The 23,304-nt window shown below is 46.8% G+C and overlaps 1 protein-coding gene across 7 annotated transcripts in view; it reads left to right on the top strand.

Moving 5' to 3' along the window:
- The window catches only part of KMT2C (lysine methyltransferase 2C), a 2,745,351-nt gene that overhangs the window by 435,697 nt on the left and 2,286,350 nt on the right, over window positions 1-23,304 (top strand). For all 7 annotated transcript variants that reach the window (XM_069647923.1, XM_069647922.1, XM_069647921.1 and 4 more), the window contains exon 12: window positions 11,193-11,303. In XM_069647923.1, the coding sequence (XP_069504024.1) occupies window positions 11,193-11,303 (111 nt within the window). The remainder of the gene's footprint in view (window positions 1-11,192; window positions 11,304-23,304) is intronic.

The raw sequence follows: 23,304 nt of genomic DNA, 5'->3' as shown, positions 1-23,304 counted from the left end.
CTGTGGACGATCAACTCTTTATTGGTTACGCTGGAAAGCGTTTGGGACAAGCTGTGACGAAACAGACTGTCTCGCTGGATTATTTTGGCCATCTCGGAGTGTTACCGCTTGGCGGGTAAAGTCCCACCGGCTGGCTTGCGGGCCCATTCTACCAGTGGTATGGCTGCATCTACTGCCCTGCAGAGGGGTGTTCCTATTCGCAACATCTGTGATGCAGCCTCCTGGGCTTCAGTACATACATTTGTACGTCACTATTCCCTCGATTCCATCCAAGGACAAGATCTGGCCTTTGGCAAGGCGGTCCTTTGCTCTGCTATTTGATTGGCAATTCTAAATTTTGATTCTAAATTCTTTCCCTCCTCCTTTCTCTGGTACTGCTTTGGGAGTCTGTCATAGATATGGAATACGTCGGAGGACCAATCCCCTCGAAGAACAAGTTACTTTCTTACCTGGTAACGTTCTTTCGATGGGATGGTCCGACAACGTATTCCATATCGCTCCCTACCTTCCCCGCTGCAGAATTTCTTTTGCGATTGCAGCTTACGTTCCGCAAAGCTTTGTGTCTGACTGGCAGTGGACTAATGTCACACGTTCTTGGGGAAAAAACTACAACTGAGGCTACGGGCGTTGTGCGTCCTACTTATCACATCGGATGACGTCGGAGGAGGTCCTCGACAACGGCTCATCGACGCAGGACGCAGACGCCGAAAAAAGTTTCTGAAGCAGCACAGCTGTGGTGATTACCTGTCATAGATATGGAATACGTCGTCGGACCATCCCATCGAAAGAACGTTACCAGGTAAGAAAGTAACTTGTTCTTTGCCTTCACCATCTCGTAGGGAGTCTATCCTGTATTGTTGTGTATGTTTTCCCAGTTTAGCTGCTAGTAGTTTATTGGCCTCGTTTCCCCTCGTGTAGAAATATTGCTTGGTAAGCATCATGCAATAGGCCGCCTTCCCCATGTGGTGTGCCTCAAGCACTTTCTTGGCCATCCGCAGATCTCTTAATGAGCGCCGTGAGGCTTTCCTCTTGTGTATTTCCTCTAGTCTATGGGCTTCATTCTCTAGTTGTTCCTGTAGCAATTTCCTGGCTTTCCCCCTCTGCGCGGCTTGTTCTATCAGGTGCCCTCTAATTACAGCCTTACTTGCATCCCATATCGTGCCCCATTTTACATCGACGGTATCATTCTCCCTGTAGTATAGATCCATGGCCTCTTATGAGCACTGATTAATGGGTCGTCTAATAGGAAATAGTTTAGTCTCCAGGGGGGTTTCCGGGACGGGGTAGCTCGAAGGGGAGCCATTGTCAATCGGACAGGGGCATGGTCTGAAAGCGCCTCGGAATATATCTACATCTAGCGCCAGCGGGATTAGTGAATCTGAGATGAAGAACATATCCAACCTTTGAATCCCCCATGGACCGCTGAAAATTAAGTATAATTCCTCATCTTGATGACGGTACCCCCAGACCTCAATTAGGGAGTGCTCTCTCAGCAGCGTTGTAAGAGCCCTGAAGTTATTCCTGTCATTTGCTGGCGGCGGGAGAGTCTTGTCCATTAGCGGGTCAACTAAAGCATTATAATCTCCACCCAGAATCACTTCTCCCTCTGCATGGTCAAGTAAGGCTTTGGATACTTTTATAAAAAAATTACTCTTGCATAGCGTTTGGAGCATATATAGAGACCAGCGTAATTTAGCGTCCATCTTACATGGCAGTTGCTAGCAAAAACCTTCCCTCCCCATCCCGAACCATCCCCAGGGTCCTGAGGGAAATGCCCTTGCGAACCAGGATGGCAACCCCCTCGTTTCTTTAGGCCGCTAGAAGCAAAAAACTTTGTGGGATAGAGCCCATCATTGAGACGGAATTCATCAGCCGTGAGTAAGTGGGTTTCTTGAAGGAATAAGAACGCTGCATCTACGGTCCCCAGTCTATGGAACAAAGCTTTACATTTCAGGGGGCAATTTAGGCCTTGTAAATTGAGAGATGCACTTAATACTCGGGGTTGCCCTATCAGTCGCTCAAGCTTAAGCATTACATAAGCCCAACAAGAGAGGTCGAGGGAAGGATGCCCCATCAGGCATATCAATGCGGTGCTGGTTATAGGCATTCTGTGGTGAGTGGGAAAATAACACAAGCCCAGTGGCTTCAAATTAAACCTAAAATAGCAAACAAAACAAAAACAATCAGGAAAAGGTGAGCGAACTAGCTTCAACAAGGGTTTTGCCAACCCAAAATCCAAAGTCAACTTTAACCAAATAAGAAGCATATCGGGCGCCCAAGTCTGTCAAGCCGTGGAGACTCCTATTGCCCTCAGTCAGCTCCGGGCGAGGACCTCAGGAGCGATACGGTTCTGTAGTGCATACTGATTTTAGGTTGAGGTGGCTTAGGATTCCCCAGCAAGTTCCCCGACATCAGGGAAGGTGGTGGGCTGCACCTCGGTTAAGACAGAAGGCGAGTCCAAGAGTTTGAAACCTTTAGATCAGTGGCATAGGGGCTGCATTTCAAGAGAGCATCAAAGGTTGGGTGAAAGCAGGCGAAACGTCCCGTTCTCCTCACGGAGAGCCGTTAGGATAGGGTACCGCTCCAATCAGGTAGCCATACTGCCTCCCCCGCCGGCAGGACCATGGACTCCTCCGGCTCTTTGGATGCTTTCTTTGTTTCAGATTCTTGGCGTGGGTTTGCCTTGAGTCGACGCCAACCCTGGGGCTTTCTACGTTTATCCTTTGGCGTGGGGTCAAGGGCGGCCTCATCCGGGTCTTGGGCCTGGGGCTTCAGGTAATAGTCGCTGGGAGGTTCTGACATCAACCCCTTTGCCTCTTCTTCGGAGGAAATTACATGGTGCTGATTGTGGAGGTCAAAGATCAGCTTGCATGGCAATCCCCAGCGGTAGCAGACCCTTTTAGCCCTCAACCAAGTTGTCACTCTCTGCAGCCGACGTCTGTTCGCTAGGGTATACGGGGCCAGGTCTTGAAAGAGCTGTATCTTCACTCCCCGGAATTGTATAGAATCAGAGTTCCTGGCTGCCGCCATAATCTATTCCTTCTGGCGGAAAAAATGTACACAAGTAAGGACATCGGATAATTCCTTTTAAGCTGGGCTGAAGAGTATACCCGGTAAGTTCTGTCTAGCTTCAGATCTTTAGCTGATGAGAGATCCAGGAGGGATCTGGATAATGCTTCAACAAATTCCGGCAGGTCATGGTTTAAGATCTGCCGGGGAATACCGCGGAGGTGTACATTATTTCTCCTCTATCTATTTTCCAGGTCTGCTTGTTTTGCCCAGATGTCTTCCAGGTGCTCTTCAATGATCTTCATCCTTTCTGAAAGTACCTCATTGTCATGCGAGTGTTCACAGGTTAAGTTTTCTAGCTCATTGACTCTGGTCTCTAAGCCCCCTAGGTGTGAGGTTAAATCTGTAAGTTACTGGCCCAGCACATCTTTAGAGTTTAATTTCCTGTTTGATTTCTTGGGTGATGTCTTGTTTGAAGGACCTAAATATTCCCTCCAGATCCTCTCTGGAAAGGGCCATGCTGGGAACCCGACTTGGAGATGGGGCTGGGTGGACCTACGCCATGACCGTCCGTATGCAAGATGGGGCTGCAGACTGCGGGGACAGGAAAGCCTGTATACCATGCACTTACTTCTTTCCAGCCACTTTAGGCATCACTCAAGGGGCTAGTGAGAGTCAGACAAATGAGCATCCAGCGCAGAGGGCAGCGTTTAAGGAGTCGAAGCAGGCAGGGAATTGGCTTGTTTGTGCTGGTCTTAGATCTTCAATTAGGCCACCTAATTTTGGAGGGTTCGCCTGTACTAATGTATGCAAACCTTAGTCTTAATCCATAGGCAGACCACAGTATCGCTCACAATATTTGATAAGGCCCCGGATGGTCAAGGCTCCTCAGCCAGTGCCCCAGACACTCTTCAACACTTACCAGTCAATCGTTGACCGGGCACCAGGGATTTCATGCAGCATGCGTCGGACCTCAACTCCGAATCCCGGGGATCTTCATCGGGAGTCCCGCTCCCAGCGGGCCTCCCCCAAGCGGGGATCAAGAAGGCATCCATCCTCACCCACCACGGCACTCCGGGCTCCCAACACTCCTCCACCCGAACCCCGGCACGGCGGCAGAGAGGACCACACACCACAGCTGCAGGTAATGTTGCCGAGTAGCGGGTGCTCAAACCTCGGCTCGGCTCTGCCCCCGCAGCCGCCAGGCAGTGGGAAGCTCTGCTGCCCTCGAGCTCCCCGGCCCGCACCGCGGTCCAGTGGAGGATGCTGAGGCCTCCCCTCCACACCGCACAGCTCAACTCAGACTCCCGCTCCAAGCGAAATCCGGGAGGCGGAAGACGGGCGGGAACCGGCAGGGCGGGGATCCCACAGACGCCCCGGCGCCCCACCTCTCCAGCTCCGGGACCAGCAACAGGGAGAATCTGCACACCGGAAACTTGGAGACCGCCATCGGGCAACGAGCACACAAGCCCCCAGTCCGCTTCTCCTCTGCAGCCGCCAGACAGCGGGACGCTCTCTCCAGGCGAGCCCCACAGAGCCCCAGCGGGGGACGACAGGACCGCCCCCTCCACACCACACAGTCAAAGGGACAAAACACCGGAGATATGGTGTCAATGCAGTGCGGCCAGTGACCCCAGGCTCCAACGGTCGCTCCAGTTGGTGCGCGCCGCCATTTTCTTCTACGTCCTCACCATGCTGCCTCGCCAAGAGAGTTCCAAGTGCAGGATGTATTAGCCTCGTACGTCTTCATTCCTCATTGCCTCTCTCTCAATCTCGCCTCGGAGATGCAAATCGGGCGAGTTCTATTTAAAAGTGAAAAAATCACTTGACTCGGGCACCTTGACGCAGAGCTCAGGGCAAACACAGCCGCATGGCGTGCTGCTTAACCCCACCCCCGTTCTTACTTGCTTTTAATGTGTTTTTCCCCTTCTTAAAGGTATAATAATAATTTGGCATTTATATAGCGCTACGAACCCTCAGGTATCTGAGCGCTGCTTATTATTACCCACGGTGTGTGGTGCTCATTTATCGACCTCGGAAGGATGAAAGGCTGAGTTTGGCCCCGCCGGGATTCGAACCTGCGTTCGCAGACTCTGCACCGATGTCAAAGCGAGTGCTCTACTAGCTGTGCCACTTGACCGGCTCGTTTGTACATAATGTTATTTTACTCAGCTGTGAACTGGTCCCCCCCCCCACTTCTCAAAAGTAATGCTGTTGGCTTCACCTCACTATTTCTATCAGAATATAAGTGTGTAGGTTTACCAACTGGGTCTTGCTTCCCCTGACCTGCTGTATAGCCTGTCTAGAATAACGCTACATTGGGGTTGACCTACCTTGAAAAACATTGGATCATTCTAGAACCCACTAAACCCACAGTATACTGTGGGTTTAGCTGACCTTGGTCTGCCTGGTGCAATCCTAAAATAGTGTAAAGAGTTCTTGCTTACCTTTAGTATGTGTTCCACTGGTCTGAAAATCAACTGTAATGGGCCTTACTCACCTGGTATAACTGAGGGTTAGCCTGAATGGAGTTATAGGTTCCTACTTTTCCATGAATTTGTTTTCCACTATCCAGAAAAGGATCCTGTTAACAGGGTTGGTTTACTAAGCGTTTCCTTAACTGAGTGTCACTGTATGACTGACGGGGTCTACTACCCTTGTACTGACTGTATTCAAAAAGTATGTGTAACCTGGTTCTACTCCCCAATAGCTGATTACATTCTGAATGTGTTATAGGTTTACCTAACGGTGATGCTGGAAATGCATCGGAGGGACAGGGCCTCCGAATCCTTGTCCTTTACTGCTTTTTCTTGGGTGTTCTGTCGTGTTTTCATCACAGGAGTTCATGTGGGACTCCTGGCGGTGCAGCACTCTCCTTTTGGTTTTGGTGAATGGACCCCATGGGATACCCTTATGGCACCCATGGGTTGGGGGGGTGGGGTACAACTGTTTTTGGGCACCTGTGTGTGTGTGTGTGTGTGTGGCCCACAGATAATTCTGGGATGCCCAGGCCCTGTCATTGAAATCGTTAGATTCTTGATGGAGACAAGATGGCCCCCGTGGCCTCTTGCCTTCCATCGCCTGTTACCTTGATCTTCCCAAAGTCCCGGGAAGCCCTGACTCTGTTCCTTCCCCCTGACTGGCTGTTGGTTGGAAGTTCCATATATGGTAGTGTGGGTAAGTGCCGACCAGACTGGCTTGAGCCTTTCCAACGACTGTATGTTGTGGGTACGCCTGTGGGTGGGACCTGGGTGATTGGAGTGTTTGACGAATACACATTCTGTGTTGTGGATGTCTAATATCTGGTGGTTGACACAATGACTGAGACAGCCTGTCATGATGCCTACCTCCAAGGAGCCAGGTCTGACCCAGCAACCCCAGAGGCAGGCATCATTCCCCCCAGGGAAGTGCCAGCGGGCCCAAGCTGAGGCCCTTTGGACACGGTCCTGGCGCCTTAGGCGCCAGGCTCATGTTAGACCCCTGTCGTGGCACCTTAGGCGCCAGGCTCATAAAGCTAGACATGTGTTCAAGTGTTTTAATGTGCACTTACTTGATGCAGACCATGCTGCTACATCCAGGCCCTCTTGAGGCCTGAATGGAACTACTTTACCTGTGGGACTACTTTCCACCTGGGTGTGGTCGGGGAAGGATACATACCTGGAACTTCTTCCAAAGCTATTTAAACCACGCCCGATCAGCAACTCACGCTTCGCGTTGTTCTGCTCCTCGCAGCTGGACGCTCACTGTGTCAGCTCCTGCATCTGGACTTCAGCCACGCCTGTCAGCATCCTGGGTCACCTGCAAAGGGAGATAAGAGAGAATTGGAGAGAAAGAAGACCTTACCTGCTAAAGCTGCATCACGGAGACATCACACCGACGATCCTGAAAGGGAAGACATCATTTTTAAAAGCATTTCGCTTCGATCGCTTCGATCGCTGCAGCGCTGCATTTCACTCACCTTTCCTGGGCACCTCCATCTTCAGCAGCGATCATCCGGATCCGCAGCCACTTCCCAGAGCCTAGAGAGAAAAAGACAAGAACACAAGGTGAGAGAAGGAAGGGAATAGGAAAAGCTCAGTTTCCTTCTAAGACTTACCTGTTGGGTCATTCCCATTTCATTTCGGGTCCTGCCGCTTCCTGGCATTCCGGACCCCGGCCCCTATGGGGAAAAAAGTCAAAGACATTGAATGAGCGAATGCAAAGACATTACCCGAACGCTCATCCAGAACTTACCTGTCATTTACTGGAACTGCACGTTTCACTTCGGGTCGGCGCCATATCTCCGGCATTCCGAATCCCGGCCCCTAAGGGGAAAAAGACATAAGCGTTAGCGCTTGCTGCAATAAGACAATGAACATTATTATTAAGCTTGAACTTTTGAACTTGCTACAGAACTCTTACAGCGCCTTACCTGAATAGTCAAGCTTATTTGAACTCCCATCAAACCTCAATCCAGTGAAGTAACTGGGTTTCAACGCGCCCCTGCATCAGAAGCAGGATGGAGAACTCATCCTTCCAGACCCTAAGGTGAGACTTCATGGGGAATCGTGGAAGGGTATCGTGGAGGGTTGGAAGGGAGTGGGAGGCTTGAGCATTATTCCGTCAGTAGGTAATACTCCCTTTTCACGCACAGGGGAATATTCCTGCGAGCCAGAGAAGCCGGAGTAGAGGGGCCCTACCTGTCCATCCTCAGAGTCCTGCGCTTCACCATTGAAGAAGCATCAGCACTCGAAGCCAGACCTGCGCCTCCGTGGGAATCAGGTGAGCGTGACACAGCCCTGCCCGAAACTTGTATGAATGCAGTGTGGAGTGTTGAATGGCTGGGTACTTGTCAGAATACACACAACTTGTTGTGAGTGTCTGGAGAGAAGTGAATGGCCTGAATGCCCTATGCACCCGATTGGCTGCCTGCCTGCATGAATGCTCTTCGCCGTGATTGAATGCTTGAGTATGACCCAGCGGAATGAATCTGAGATCAACAGTTTATCTGGGACCTCTCACTGCTACGAATCGTGTTCAGGAGCTGAAGTCCACTACGATGAGTACTGGAGTGAAACTGAAGCTCGACCTGGAAGCCCTGCTGGAAGAGAAGAATTGCTGTTGCTCTCCATCAATCTGAAAGCTGCAGTGTCTCCAAGGACTGACCCAGAGAGGACCTAGTAAGGCACCCTCTTCCCGAGCTACGAGGGAACATCGTGCACCAGCTGATCTTTGCCTAAGCTCCCAGGTACACAGACCTACGACAGGCTGCAGACCGGGACTGCCGCGGAATCCCAAAGAGAAGCGCCCGGACTGTTGTCAGACGACCGCCGTCGCCGACCGGAGCCGCCTTTGCCGTATCATGCTGGAGAAGGCCAGGCCGTCGACGCGCCGAGGAACATCCGCTGGTGGGTTTCCCGCCACCCAAAGACCACAGACGTCGACGACTTGACGCCCTTGCTGGGCCACAGTTCTTCAAACTCTTTGCGGTCCAGAACTATCGACACTGAGGTGCCCCGCACGCCTCTTCCTTGCAGGACGTTTATGCTTTCCCATCAACGAGTACCTCTAGAAAAGAAGCTGCCACTTGACCCTCGTAGCTCACCCTGTTCTCCGTTGGACATTCGACCCGTGACTCCTGCCTTAAAGCCGTCAATTCCCCAACGAGTAATTTGGGGTTGCAGAACTATTGGAAAGTCTCTTGTGAACAATATATGGACTCGGCTTGTGATATATCTTTATTTTACAGGTTGGGGGGTGGGGGGAGGGTAAATCTCCACACAGAACTGTTTAACGGTAGCGGCCAGTATTCTGCCAATTGTTCTAACCAACTGCTTTCCTCTTATATCTATTGTTGGTTTCCTTTACGAAGTGATTTGTGACATTTAACCGTACAGTTGATTCTCTTTAAAGAGATCTAATAGTAATTGTGGTACTACGTAGAACTGTATATTTGCCATTATAGATAACCGAGTACAAAGTGAGTTATCGTGATATTGTACATAACCTTAAATATTAATTATATAAAGACTGTTTTAACTAATGGTCTGCGGACATTCCTTTGTGGGTGCTTTGGGACTACACTGTACTTAAGAACCAGCCTGCATCACCTCTTGAGAAGCTAGGCCTTGATTGCTTGGCAATTGCTACCTTATAGAGAATCTTGGCTGGTGGGGTCCTCTGTGCCTCTCCTCTACCAAATAGAGAGCAGGAGTACAGACTCCCAGCCCCCCCCCCCACCCCCCCCCTCTCTTGCCCCTCCCTCTCTTCCCCCCCATCCTTCACACTAACCTTGAACTGATGACGGCTAGGCTTCATAAAGTAATACTTTGGGCTGTATCCCTTAAGTATTGAGTTGGTTTTTATAATTTATATATAATGTATTAGTACTTATTTACCCAAGATTAATTTCGGCCTACTTGTATTTAAATAAATCATTTATTTTTACAATACATAGTGTTTCAGTGTTTCTTTGGAGCATATGAATGCCACGATTTCTTTGTACCAAGCTTAAAGCCCTTTCGCCCTCCTAAGATGAGCCTGGCTGCTATGTTTGCACTACCAAATACTCCGGTGGTACAGCCTTATACTAAGAGTGTAGTTTTGTATTGTTCAAGTTGTATGGTTTTACTAAGCCCTTAGTTGGACTTCAGAAAAACTGTCCTAACAACCAGCTGCAGGAGTTATTCTTTTATTCAGGAACTAGACTGGAGTTGTACCAGCCGGATCGGGGTTGGAATCCCGTGACGTAAATGTTCCAGGGAGAAAAGACAAGGTAATTTTTCCGAAAATAACTGTCTTTTCTCCCCCGAACATTTCAGACTTGGCTCTACCTCCACACACCCCACCCCCCCAACCCCCTTACCTTGCAGCGGGATACTTCGCTGTGTGCCTGCAATGCCTGTTCGCCTTCACTTCTGCTTCTTGTTTTTATTTTTTTGGGGATTGGCTGTGGGGACACCCCTGCAACCACTGTTCACAATATAGTGAACAAGGGTGTGGGGGACACCCCCGGCAGCCATTAACACCGAATGAGGGAGTTGGCCCAACTTTTCAGGCGTTCAGAATTTTGGAACGGCTGAAAATTCAGACAAATCTCCCATTCAGACTTTTCTTTACTGTCTTTTTGGACATTTCCACACAAGCCCGCCATTGGCAAGGGTCTGCACTATTTAAATTGGCAGAGGCTGTCCAATCGTGGACAGCCTCTGGCCACTGCATCTTCCCATCAATAGTGTCGCGTGGCAGTGATGTGGACTGGGCCACAGAGACCCAGGCCCCAAAAACTGGCTAAACACTCAAGCCGCTAACTTTGCCTGCGAAAGCTGGAGCTTCCCCTGGGAAATTGCTTAAATTGTATGTAAATTCCAGCCACTTCAGGGCATGGAGGTCAAAGGACAAGATGGCCCAATGACAGTTGCAAATCCTGTGGCACTCTAATTGGCATTAAACAGTTAAATGAAAGTGCGCAAGACTACAAAAAAGAAAACCTTAAGTATCCTTGGACACCAGTCCATACTGGACATGTCAGTACAAGAAACCACAAAATTGCTAAAAACAGTTAGTTACAAAGTGTGTCCCTACTGCACTTCACAGAAGGTGATGTGTGCGTGAAAAATAAAGAACTGGAGACCATGCACCAGTATCCATAGGCAGGGATCAGATCCCCCGAAACGATGAGCTAAGCAAGGTAAGTGGAGCAAATAGGCTTCTTGCCTCATAGTCAAGAGATCCAAACAAATGCAAAAATAAGAGTCCCTAATGTCCTATATGAGGATTCTGTTCATGGTGGACAGCCTTGCACTCAGACTAGACTTCTCATACGTAATCATTGAAGCTTCCATTGTAAAGCTTTTGGTCGGCCAACTGAGAGCAATGCTACTTTGCCATCAGTACACGTAAATTTAGAAACCGACTGCAGAATTTTGATAATTGTTACTGACCTAGAGTGCCTGGGATTCTTGGTCATCTGCAAGAATAATGTTAAGTTGCTGCATGTGCTGCACTAACAAATACTAGACTGTGAAAACTGCAGTGCAGACTAACTTTTGCCCTTCGGCCTAGCTCATTCAGTTATGATGTAGATGACCATCGAAGATGTTTCAGTGTATGTGCTTAAATGCTAAACATTAATCTTTGTATCCAGTACTAAATAAGTGTGAGTAGTCTAATAGTTACTAAGTTCTTTGCTTTTTCATGTTTAGTTTGTCCGGGCAAGATTGAAGTTGAGCAGTCTGAAAATGAAAGGTTTCAGGAGCAAGCACTTATTGATCGTGTGCTTTGTCAAGAGCACTCTGTTAGAAAACCCTTATACGGTAAGACCAAATCTTGCAGTCTACTTTTTCTGTAACAAAGTATCACATCTATATAATTAGCTTTGACTGAAACAGGGCAAAGCAAACTTTGGCATTGTTTTACTCTGTATATGGACTTTCAGATTTTTCTAAGGATGCACAGCAGTCTGGCTAGCTACTCTTTCCTGTAGAGTATTAATCTAATTGGTCTAATTATAATATTATAATATAATCTAATTGGGTGTGTCTATAATCCTTGCAAGACTGCTTTAGCCACATGGTTATGCGATGAATGCTCCTGTCCCTTAAATTATCGCACTAAGAAAAAAAAAGTGCCCCGATACTACCTAGCAGCTCTCTTGCTCTCCTGATGTGTAGACCCTTTTGCTAAGCTTTCTTTTTTTGTTTACACAAAAAAACTGTAAGCTGCTGGCTGGCACCGCTCACTGCAACCAATAAGTTTAGTTTAGTCAACTAAGGCATCGAACCCACGTCCCTGCAGCCTTGTTATCATTATTTTGTAAAGTGTTTTTATTGATTCTACATTAACCTATAAACATACAATTCAGTGTGTCAGCATGCTCACCCACAACCCAACATGTATATGCATATTCTTCCAGCTCAAACCCATTATACAATATTAAATCCCTGCATTAGTGATCTGGAGAGAAGAACGCTGCAGTCGTTAACAAAAACTGAACATACAGGCCCCGCATGTCTGGGGGACGAGCGTGCAGTGGTAATGTACGGATAAAGGCTGCATCAAAGTCATGGCAATATGCAATGTCCTCAGCCACTTTTAGTTGGAGCTGGTCCCTTTCACCATGCCACCACTCTGTTCAGCCAAGACCAGTAGTAAGCTTGCCAGTCTTTCTGACATGCTTGGGTATCCCCATAGTCCGACCAGGGGGTCCATCGGCACCTGCTTTTTAAGTATGCCTGATAGTGTCACAAAAACCTCTCCCCAGAACAATGTAATGCAGGGGACACCCCCATGATAGATTAACAAAATTGGCATCACCAAACCTGTGCGAGTATTCTGCGGCAATTTCGGGATAGTACCTATGCAATTTGGATGGTGTAGTAGGTCTGGTGCATGTTATTAAAATTATTATTTGTACCTGGCGTTAAGTGAGACAGCAAGTCTGGGCCCTGATGTACACCTATGCTTTATCTAGTTCCCTAATTAGTGCAATCTCCCACCTGTGCTGCGACTTATCACCCACCTGTGTAATTGTAGATAGTGAAACCAGCTTCCCTTGAGCCATGATGATCTCATGCAGCCCTGGAAATGTGGCCGGTTGATGTGGAAATAAAAGGAAGAACGCCCTGATTTCTTTTCGAATACAAATATATCTAGCAGGGTAGGGGGGGGGGGGGTCTCCCCCACTTTATCCTTAAAGGCCTCTAAACTTAAAAATAAATCTTCGAATGGATTGTGTCCTCCCACGTATGCCTCATCTTTGATATATTCGTAAGCCTGCTTGCCGCTTCTGTAACGTCTTTCGTAGTATTGGTCGCTGTGCATCTAGTTGTGGCCCCTGACTGCCTCTGTCCTGTCCTCAGCCATGACGTTGACGCTGGTATAAGTGTTTCAAAGTTTTTCGATAATGGCTACACCGAAGACCGGTTTCAAACGGTGCCCTGACTGTGGCGTTAAAATGTCAATTACCGGCCCGTATCGGATCTGCCTTTGGAGCTTAGGTGTAGACCATAAAGTCGTAGACTGCAGTTCCTGTCAGTCGATTGTGAAGGCCTTGAGGGAAAAGAAGGGGAAACTCACTGCTGTTAGGCCCCTTTCTAAATCTCCTTCCAATAACACTTCCACTTTCCCCTGTGAAAAAGCGCTGAAAACATTCAAAGCGCTCAGGATCCAGGTCTCGTCATTAGTCTTCATCACACAAAAATACGGAGAAACCACGCCATTGTTCCTGGTCGTCTGCATCGGACTCCTCCTGACAGATGGGTAAACTTTCCCAGCAAGTCTACATCTTCTGCTGACTGGGAGAAATCTTGTCTCCAGATGCTGGATATGTTCCAGAAGACGGCTCCAGTCATCCCTTCGAATGACTGCAAGAAGGCTTCAGACACCACCACCATGAGAAGACATTTAGTAGCATGTCAGTGTTTAGTTGCCACTCGTGTTCCGAGGGCAGCGCGGTTTACGTAAAACATGGCTGTGGTACTGTATCAGGATGAGGACTGTCTTGTGTACGGAGTCCTGAATGCCTGACGTGCCTCGAGGATTGCTTGCAGTTCTAGACTGTTGATATGCTTTTTAAAAAAATAATTTAATTATTTGTGTTTCGGTTTACAGAAAACCTTTAACAAAGTTACAAAGCACAACAAGGAAAACAAATCTGAATTTACACAACACACAGTAATAATAGAAAACAAATTAACATTTCCTCAGGTTCATAGAAGATAAAAGGTACAAAGCAATAATCAATTCCACAGTACATAAAAACAGATGATCATCAACAACCATTCAAATTTATACCGTTCAGAAATGTACGATCGCATCAATCGATATATTTGTTCCCCACATCAGTCTAGACCAAAGCAGTTCTCTGGAATATTCGAAGCAACAACTCTCCTTTTCCTTAACCAAAGCAGTCAGTCTAATTGTACAGAGCTTCGGAGTCCAATATCCATTGTTTGAGAGTTTCAATGATAACTTGACAATTGCAGAAACGACAATTTAGTAGAGGGCCCCACACCCTGAATCGGCGTAGTCCAGTACCTAGTTCTCTCTCTAGTATGGAACTGATTGAGCTTAAAGCGTAAGAAAACCTGTCTGGTCCTTTTGACAAGGAAAACAATCCAAATATATAGGTGGATCCCTCCCCTTTTTTCTGGGTAATTTGGCATATTCTCTATAAAGTGAATAATTAGACAAGGACTCGATAGTTAAGTTTATTACTTGTATAACGCACCTAACCCAAGGGTAACTGGGCACTTGTACTTGGGTACATAGGTTACAAAGTGACTTACATAGGTTACATAATGGAATACAGTTGAATAACAACTTCCATTGGTATGAGCAGTATATACAAAATATACAATGTGCGGTATGGGAGCTAGTCTGGTTAATTAGTGGTTTGGCAGGGAAGCCAGGATTTTGGTCTTGGCTCTGAAGGTCCAGAATGAATTTTCAGCTCTGATGGCTGGCGGGAGTAAGTTCCAGCACTTTGCAGCGAGCACTGGCAAGCTAGATCCTCTGGCCGTTTTTAGGTTGTAGTTCGGAATGGTGAGTCAGTTCAGATTGCTGGATCTGGTAGGTCTGTCAGACTGAGTTCTGGCGAATTTGTTCTTTAGGTATTTCGGTGCTGTTAGACATGTCTGTGATGACTAGAGATCGTAATGTGATTGTCACGTACTGGTAACCAGATTGGGTCCCTCCTGAAGGCGAAGATGTGGCTGGAGCGAGGAATGTTTAGGGCTGATCATAAGGCGTTATTCTGCAGGACTTGGAGTTTAAGTTCTGTGAAGAGGCGCCCAGGAATAGTGTTCCAATAGTCCAACTTAGAGAGAATCGGTGCTCTGGCTAGTAATAAGAGGCTATTGGTAGAAGGTTAAGGTTTACATTCATTTATAAGTTTGTTAGTGTAGGCCGTGGTGGATGATGTGTTCACTTGTTTTTTTTAAGGGATAAAGTGGAGTCCAGGTAAACACCAAGTGTTTTACTTCACTGTAAGCTTTTATGGTGTTTCAGACAATGTTGAAGGCAGTAAAGCGTTTGTCTAGTTTGTTGAGTCGGGATTGGGAGCTGATGATTAGAAGTTCAGTCTTGTCATCGTTTAGGCAGAAACTGTGTGGCGCCATCCATGCTTGGATCTCTAGGTAGATGATGTTTGTTTTTGTCATTTATATAGCAACCAGTGAGTGTATTGAGGATCTGGGTGTCATTCGTGTAGGTGACACCCAGATTGTCAAGACCATCAAGGTGAGGCTTAAGAGTGTGGGGGAGACGCTAGATCCTTGCCGAACTCCACAATTGATGTTCTGAGGCGGGGCAGATTCGGAGGGTGAGAACTAGTGGTTCTGTTTAAGAGCAAGGATTATATCCAGCTCGCAGTGTTTGGTGAGAAGGCTGCTGCTGAGGTTAGGTGCTTAGTCAGGATTTTATGGTCAACAAGGTTGAAGGCTGCAGAGAGATCCAAGATAAGAGGATGGCTAGTTTGACCCTGTCCTTTGATTCATCCATCTGTGTCTTTAGATCTGAGAGCTGTCGGCTGCACTGTCTAGAATTTTTCGAAGGAAGTGGACCCGTTTTATAGCCCTACAGTTAGTGGGGATGCTGGAATCTAAGTTAGGTTTTTAAAGAAGTGGTCTGGCCCATGCTGCTTTGAGATTGTCGGGTACTGAGCAATTTTTGAAGGAATAATTTATCAGAGCTGTGATGAATGGTGCAAGTTCTCTAGCGTCATTCTTGATGATCGCGGCTGGGCAGATATCACCTTGGCAGTTGGAAGGTTTTATCCCCTGTAGGCTGTTTGTTTTTTTTTTTTTTTAGTTTCAACTTTAGTTTGTAATAGTGCAATTTTATCTGCTAAGGCCTTCTGTATGTTTGCACACCAGGCGGTGCGTTTCAGACATGTCAGTCGGAGGGGCCAATGACTCTAGTTCCCTGAGTATATAAAAAAAGTTCCTTAGTATTTGATTTAGCGTTGTGGATTCTTGCATTGTAAATTTCCCTTTTTGTGTTCTGAATGGCCGTTTAATAGATTGTGGCCGCAGCAACAAAATTCTGTTAGTAGTGGAAGGGGTTTTTATCTAAATAGTTTCGGCTGTTCTCTTTTCGTTACAGAGTGATTTTAGTTCTGCTGTAAACCAATTATTTAGATGGGTAGCAGGTTTAGCTTTTCAAAGCTTTAGTGGGGCGATTTTATTTATTGCTTGTTCTAGAGTATTGTTGCATCTTTCCACCAGAATGGCGGGGTCCTTGTCAGCATTAGGTGAATTGGTGATTGGCTGTAGCGGAGGCAGTAGGTGTTCGAGGGTTAAGTTGCGCTTGTTCCAGGATAGGGTGGATGGGGCGAGGGTTACCCCTGCGTTGATAGGGTTTCCTCTGTCTAGCGAACGTGATGCTGTGGTGGTCTGACGAGGCAAGTGGTACATTTTTTAGGCTAGTGGTAGGGCAGTTGCGGTCTGCCAGCCAGTCTAGAGTCCTACCTTTGTTGTGGGTAGGTTTGGTGATGTTAAGTTTGAATCTGAGTTGGGAGATTCTCAAGGGTAGATGCATTTGTCTCTTTAGGGTTGTGTAGTCCAAGGTTGAAGTCACCTAATAAGATGATCTCTGAGCTCGTTTTAGTGTTTTGTGTGAGTAGAGTAGATATGGGACCAGGTGGCTGGTAGATGAGGTGTAGAAGTAAGGTCTGTTTGGGCGTAAGAGGTAGTTTAACGGAGTAATTTGGCAGATGGTAGAAGTGTGCTTGAGAAGTCTCGGGCCTAGGTAGGTTTTGGCAATAAAGGCAATGCCGCCTTTACCTGAGGCTCTATCGGCTCTGATGATAGTGTAGTTATCGGGGAGCGCTAGTGTTGCAGCAGGTCCAGAGGCTGGGTTAAGCCAAGTTTCAGATATGGCCACAAAATCCAGTTGGTTGGATGTGATGTAGTCCACAATGTCAAGAGCATGGGCTGCTAATGATCGAGCGTTGATAAGGGTCCCTTTGATGCCTGGGAGGATAGGTGAATGTCGGTGAGGTGGTGCTGGAGGTGTGCTCTCTGGCAAAATGTTGATGGGAGGGAGGGTGAGGGGAGGAAGGTCTGGTGGCGACCTTGGGAGTGGAATGCCTGTTTTTTAGTTCCTTGGGAGGGTTTGGGGGGGGGGGGTAAGGAGGAGAAGCAAGATCTTAGTCTAGCGTTCCTGGTAGAGAGTGGGCATGGGATCAGTCGCGTAGGTGGAGAAGCAAGAAAGAGGATCCATTCCTCTGGAGTCGATGGTGTTCGGTCTGTTCGGTATGATGGTTTCAGGATCGTAGTTTGATGAGGGAACTGTGAGGGTGGTGGGATGTTGGTAGAAGTGAAGGTCTGGGGCGGCAGGTAGTAGAATGGCCATCATAAGAATAGTTCTGCAAAGTATGGTCATTCGGGTGAGAGCTACCTGCTGTGGTTGGATTCATGAGTGGTAGGACAGTTCAGGACGGACTGAGGAGTAGCACAGTGGGTCAGTGCAACGCTAGGATCAGCACAGTGGTTTATGCAGTAATATCAAGCTCTAGGAGCAACACAGCAGGTCAATGTAGTGCTAGGAAGAACACAGTGGATTATGTAATGCAGTCAATTCAGCGCAGGGAGCATCATAAGAGATTGAAATGGTAACCTCTTTGGCACCATAAAAGTAGCTCTAGAGACTACTAAGGGGACGTGGTACAATGGTTATAGAGGATGGTGGATGTCTTATGGCCCGTATGGTTATTACTTGTATACAATTTCACATTAGTGGCTCTCTACAAAATGAGAATACAATTTGAGAGCAGATTTGACATGTTAGGGCAACACAGCGTAGCTGCTACAACTGTGTTCCTTTCTGGTGTGCCCCTGCTGGACATCTACAGGGCTGCTACGTGGAGGTAGACGCACACCTTCACAAAACCCTACTGCGTCAACATGGATTCCAGGGAGGAGTCCAGAGTTGGCCAAGCAGTGCTGCGCAACCGGTTTGCTTGAAGGTGAGCCTGGTGAGGAGGTAAGAGCTGCTTATGTTGAGCCTTGCCACCTCCCGTGGTTGTGCATGTGTGTACTTCTGTGCATTTTTTATTCATGAGCATGTGAATCTGTGCCAGACCCCATGCTGGAGAAGGAACAAGTTACTTAACTGTAACTGTAGTTCTCCTGCATGGGTCTGGCAAGATTCCCATGTGAACGCTCCCGCCTACCCCTCTGTGGCTCTTCTCTTGGTCCTACTGCCACTTCACGTGCTACCAGATCTGAAGATGGCTGCCTGAAGAGGGGCTTGGGTAGAGGGCAGTCATTGGCTGCGGGCAGTATGACCCAAATCTCAGTGATTGGTTGTTAGGACAAAGACAGTTCAGCAATGAAACTAACTTTTTCTTTTAGATTATCATTTTTTATTTTCACCAATAAAGTTTGGAATACAATCAGAAATAAACGAGCTTCATAAAATTACAAACCTGGTCACAAGATTGAGTCCAAAAGAGAAGGAAAAAGAAGAAAATATCATCTCATATTGCATAACACAACATAAATAAGAAAAAGTGGAAGAAAAAATTGAAGAGACCTGAAAAGGAGAAGAGAAAGAAACAGAATAATATCTAACTGTATCATTTGGTAGTACAATTTATAAATAATCACTAAACACATCCACACGTAACATGGCATGGTCTTGGCTAGCATAAGAGCAAATCAGAATACATTTCAGGGTAATAGTGAATTTGGATGAAACACACCAGCATATTGAGTCACCATGAGACTTTAACCATACACATTGAGAAAGATCCCCCATATGTCCATAAACATTTCAGTCTCTCCTTTCAATTTGCAAATTTCCTTTTCATAGGTGGAGATCGTAAGCAACTCATCCGCCCACTCATCGATGCAAAAAGAGCTGGACGACTTCCAAGCCCTAAGAATCATCTTTTTCGCAATCATTCAGGCCATGAGGAACCACATTTTCTTTCTAAAGTCAACATCCTCTAACAATGACACATCATCCAGTACTAAGAGACGCAACCATTGGAATGGTGCAGCTCAATACCAAACGTAATCTCTCAAACTCCCTCCCAGAATACCCTAGTCTTGGGACAGAAACAGATCTGATGACTTAAAGTACCTCTTGCTTGTTTGCATTTCCAGCACAGTTAATTTTCCAACAAGTGTCTCTTAAACAGACGTACTGGCATCCAAAAGACCCTAAATAGAAGCTTGGTTTGCGACGCTCTTAAGCCCCAGTCCATGCTCACAAGCCTCACATTACCACAGCAATGCAGCCAGCATTTTAGTCAATCACTTCACCCAGCTCCTCTGTCCAAGCATTCACCATCTTTAAGTTCCCCTTATGCACTGTTTTTTTCTTTACCGAGGATTCCCAACCTGACTGAATATTCATGAGCATGTGAATCCATGCCAGACCCATGCTGGAAAACAGTTACAGGTAAGTAACTTGTTCCTTTTCCAACACCCTGGTTCTCAATGCTGTGTTGAAGGGTAACCAGCTACCTTGGGGGCCCTCTATCTAGGATGTCTGTTAGATCATCATTTTCCAGGATTGCCACTGGCTTTCCCCAACATAGATATTCAGTGACTTTGCCCAATACTGATCTGTATGAAGGGTCTGCATGACTAGCAGGGTTTCGTGGCAAAATCTTTCTCTGGAGGGGAGTTCCATTTATTGATTTGTTTGCTTGTTAGGCGCTTATACAGCAGGTAAAATACTGTTTCAAAGCGCCCACAGGGCAAGGGGAGGGACCAATGGAGTTGGTGCACTACAAAACACGATCATTAATGAGAGCTGTGGAGGGAAAAGGAAGGAAGGACGAAACTACTATGCCTCGTTAGTATTCAGAACGTACAAGTGCAGCAGGGAAGAGGGAAGAGGGCATAAGTGCTGGGGAGTCCGGGCTCATGGGTGAATCACTGACGTTGCTATTTTAACAAATGGAAACCTTTTGTGTTATGGTGCAAAACACGTTGACTCAATCCAATTGAATATTCACCATCGGATATAGTTCACGCTCTACTGTACCTATTCAACTCTGGCTTAGTCTTTAACTCACTAAAATTACACCTAGCTGCTCTCAGAATACACCACTTCACAAATTATAGTTGTGTGGTGAAAGGTGCCAGTAGTTAAAGCCTTCATGGAGGGTTTTAAGAAAGTATACCCTCAAATTTCTAATCCTACTCCCAAGTGGGACCTGAATATTGTACTTATAAGGCTCATGGGTCCTTTCATCCTATACACAAAGCCTACCTTAAACATCTCCCCTATAAGACAGCTTTTCTTATAGCTATTACATGTATCAGAAAGGTACGTGAACTGCAAGCTCTTATCAGTACAGGACCCCTTTGTTACTATACACAAAGACCAGGTAGTACTACACACTCACTGGATTTCACCAAAATGTAGATCCAAATTTCATGTAAACAATTCTTAAAGATCCCTCACAGCCAGGTGCATCAGCACAGCAGCCCCCTGCCAAGAAGTCTCGTCGTGGGCCACAGCCTAACACCCCTGCTCTAGGCACTCCGGCCTCGATATACCAAGACCCCTCTCAGGACTTGTATTATGATGATCAAGGAGATCCCGGGTCTCAGGGTGACCTATATAGCCAATGCCAGTTTTATGACATTTACGTGATCCAGTCGCCCGACCACCAGGTCCAGCCGGTAGCAGATTCGCCCGTTGACATTCAACTTCAGTACAATGAACTGTAACTAAAGGCGGCACACCATTTTAATATAGACACTCAAAAGGCGCACAGGTCGACAAGGGCTTTATGGAAGATATTCTGGGGGACAAAAGGTTGGCCACCCTGTTCATCCCACTCCTGCAGTCTGTCCTAAAATGCATCCAGCCATCCCTACTGCTGCCTAGTTTCACGAGGGCGGTCAACCCAGAGTAGAGAAACTATTCAGGCCCACGTCCAATGACCACCTGAATATTAGGTGTCAGCTTAAGCCAGATTCCCTAGTTGTCACCACCTCCAGAAAAAGGGCAGGCACTCCCCAGGCGTCGGCAGAAGCCCCGCCAGACAAGGAAAGCAAAAAGATGTATACTTTCCTAGAGGAGAAAGGTTGCCTCCTCTGCAGCATACCAGACCAGAATCGTTAACACTAATCTGTTAGCGATTTACAGCTGCCACAAATGGGATGACCTGCAACGCCAAATTGAAGGTGTCCCAGAACCACTAAAGGCTCAATTACTGAAGACCATCTCGGAAGGCAAGCAGGTCTCAAACTGCATCCTAAAGAATAACCTTGATGCGGCAGATAATGCAGGATGCATCATAACACAGGGAATGCTCATCAAGTGCCACGCCTGGCTCAGACAGTTGGGGTTTAAGCTAGAAACTTGCGCAACTCTCTTAAACATGCCAGTGGAGCCAAATGTGTTATTCGGGAAGGCTGTAGAAGACGCCCTTAAGAAGGCCAAGGAAGAATACAACACTCTTAAATCCCTTGGACAGTTGACAAGCCTTAATCCTAACGGGGCTCCCCAAACTCTAGGCGATTTCAGGGTCAGGGTGCTCAACGTTCTCAGGCTCGTCTTGGGGCCAGTCTCAAGGCTAAGGTTCCTTGTCCAATTTTCAAAGAGGAAATAAAAGGGGCAGAACCTCACCTGGGAGAGGTTCAACTTCTCCCAACCAATGACTCACAGTTTCAGGTCCCCTCCATGCCATTCCAGTAGGAGGCTGAGTTTCACACTTTACCCATACATGGGAGGGGATAACCTCGCACAAGTGGGTGTTGTCTATCATGGCAGGTGGGTATTGTATCGAGTTGTTACAAAAACCACCCTACCGCACACCAAGACAGAAGAAAATGACAGCAGAAGAACAATGCATACTACCGAAGGAAATGAAGGCGCTGCTGTAAAAGGACGCTATAGAGATCGTTCCAGCAAACGAGGTAAACAAGGGTATGTATTCAACTTCCTTCTGCCAAAGAAAGACCTTACCATACGCCCAGTACTAGATCTGCGCCCTGTGAACAAATGTTAAACCCCAAAAGGTTTGTATGACCACGCTTCAAGATGTGATTCCACTCCTAAAACGGGGAAACCACAATGCAACATTGGATATGAAAGATGCATACTTTCGTATTTCAATGCACTCTGCGCACAGAAAATACCTGCGTTTCACGATGGTGGGAGTACACTACCAGTTCTAAATACTCGTGTTCGGCATCGCCTTGGCACCAAGAGTATTCACAAAGGTGCATTCAGTAGTGGCAGCACACCACTGCAGAAAGTCCATCCCAGTATACCCTTATCTGGACGACTGGTTGATCACTGGGGAATCTCCTCAAATTTGCAATTAAGTACGCTAAAGACAAACCTTCTCTTCAATCTGGGTTTCTCCATCAACGAGAAGAAATAGTCTAGTTCCCAGCCAAATAAAACCATTTCTTGGGGCAATCCTAAACACAATGGAGGAGCTGGCTTCCCCCTCAAACAAGAGTACAAAATATGCTGTTGCAAGTACCTCACTACAAGATCAGTCGCCAGGTAACTGTACGCAAGGCAACGCGCTTGCTTGGGATGATTGTCTCATGCATTCGCTGGGTTCCATATGTGTGCCTGTGCATGTGTCCAATGCAGGAATGGTTAGCGAAACAGTGGTTGCAGCCAAGAGGACAGTATGACGATCTAGTGGTTGTTTTTCGATAACCCTGGTTCAGGCTCTTCGCTGGTGTTAGGCAGAATTGCATGCAGTAACCTCTTGGACCACCACATGCAATTAGGACTACAGGTATAAGCAAAACCAACCTTTGGTATAAGTCTGTACTACAGTTTTTGGTAGTGAGCTGAGCAGCCAGGCTTAGCTCAAGAGGGAATGGGAGCAGTAAATGAAGTTGCACAGAGGTCTTACAATCACAGTGGTTCAAGTAGACCCTCACACTCAAGGTTTCTTGGTAAAACACTTATTAATTTATTAGTCATTTAGAAAACATTCACTAGAAGGAGGCAACTTAATATTATACACAAACGCACTTCAGCACAAAACCAATAGGTTTGAGTAAATTAGGTTCCCCTGAAATAGGAGCAAAATGGCATATCAGTCACTTTAAATAGGAGTACAAAGGCACAAGTTAACAGAATAGATCACAAATACTTTCTTAGGCAGTGCAAATAGTTTCTGTTCACTAGAGGACTCGATTCAGTTCAATAAGCCTAGGCCAAAGTCAATGGGCTAGGGGTTCCAATAAATAATTATTGCGACCACATGGAGTTCTTGTTTAGGAGATTGCAGTTTGAATTTACAGGCTTGAATACCTTTGTTGTTATTAAAGATCAGTGATACTACTTTGCTCAGCGAGTTTCTACTTGCCAACAGAA

The sequence above is a fragment of the Ambystoma mexicanum genome, chromosome 2q (assembly GCF_040938575.1).
Source record: "Ambystoma mexicanum isolate Mex_15411 chromosome 2q, UKY_AmexF1_1, whole genome shotgun sequence".
NCBI classification, from domain to species: Eukaryota; Metazoa; Chordata; class Amphibia; order Caudata; family Ambystomatidae; genus Ambystoma; species Ambystoma mexicanum.
This window is presented reverse-complemented; position numbering and strand designations above follow the sequence as displayed.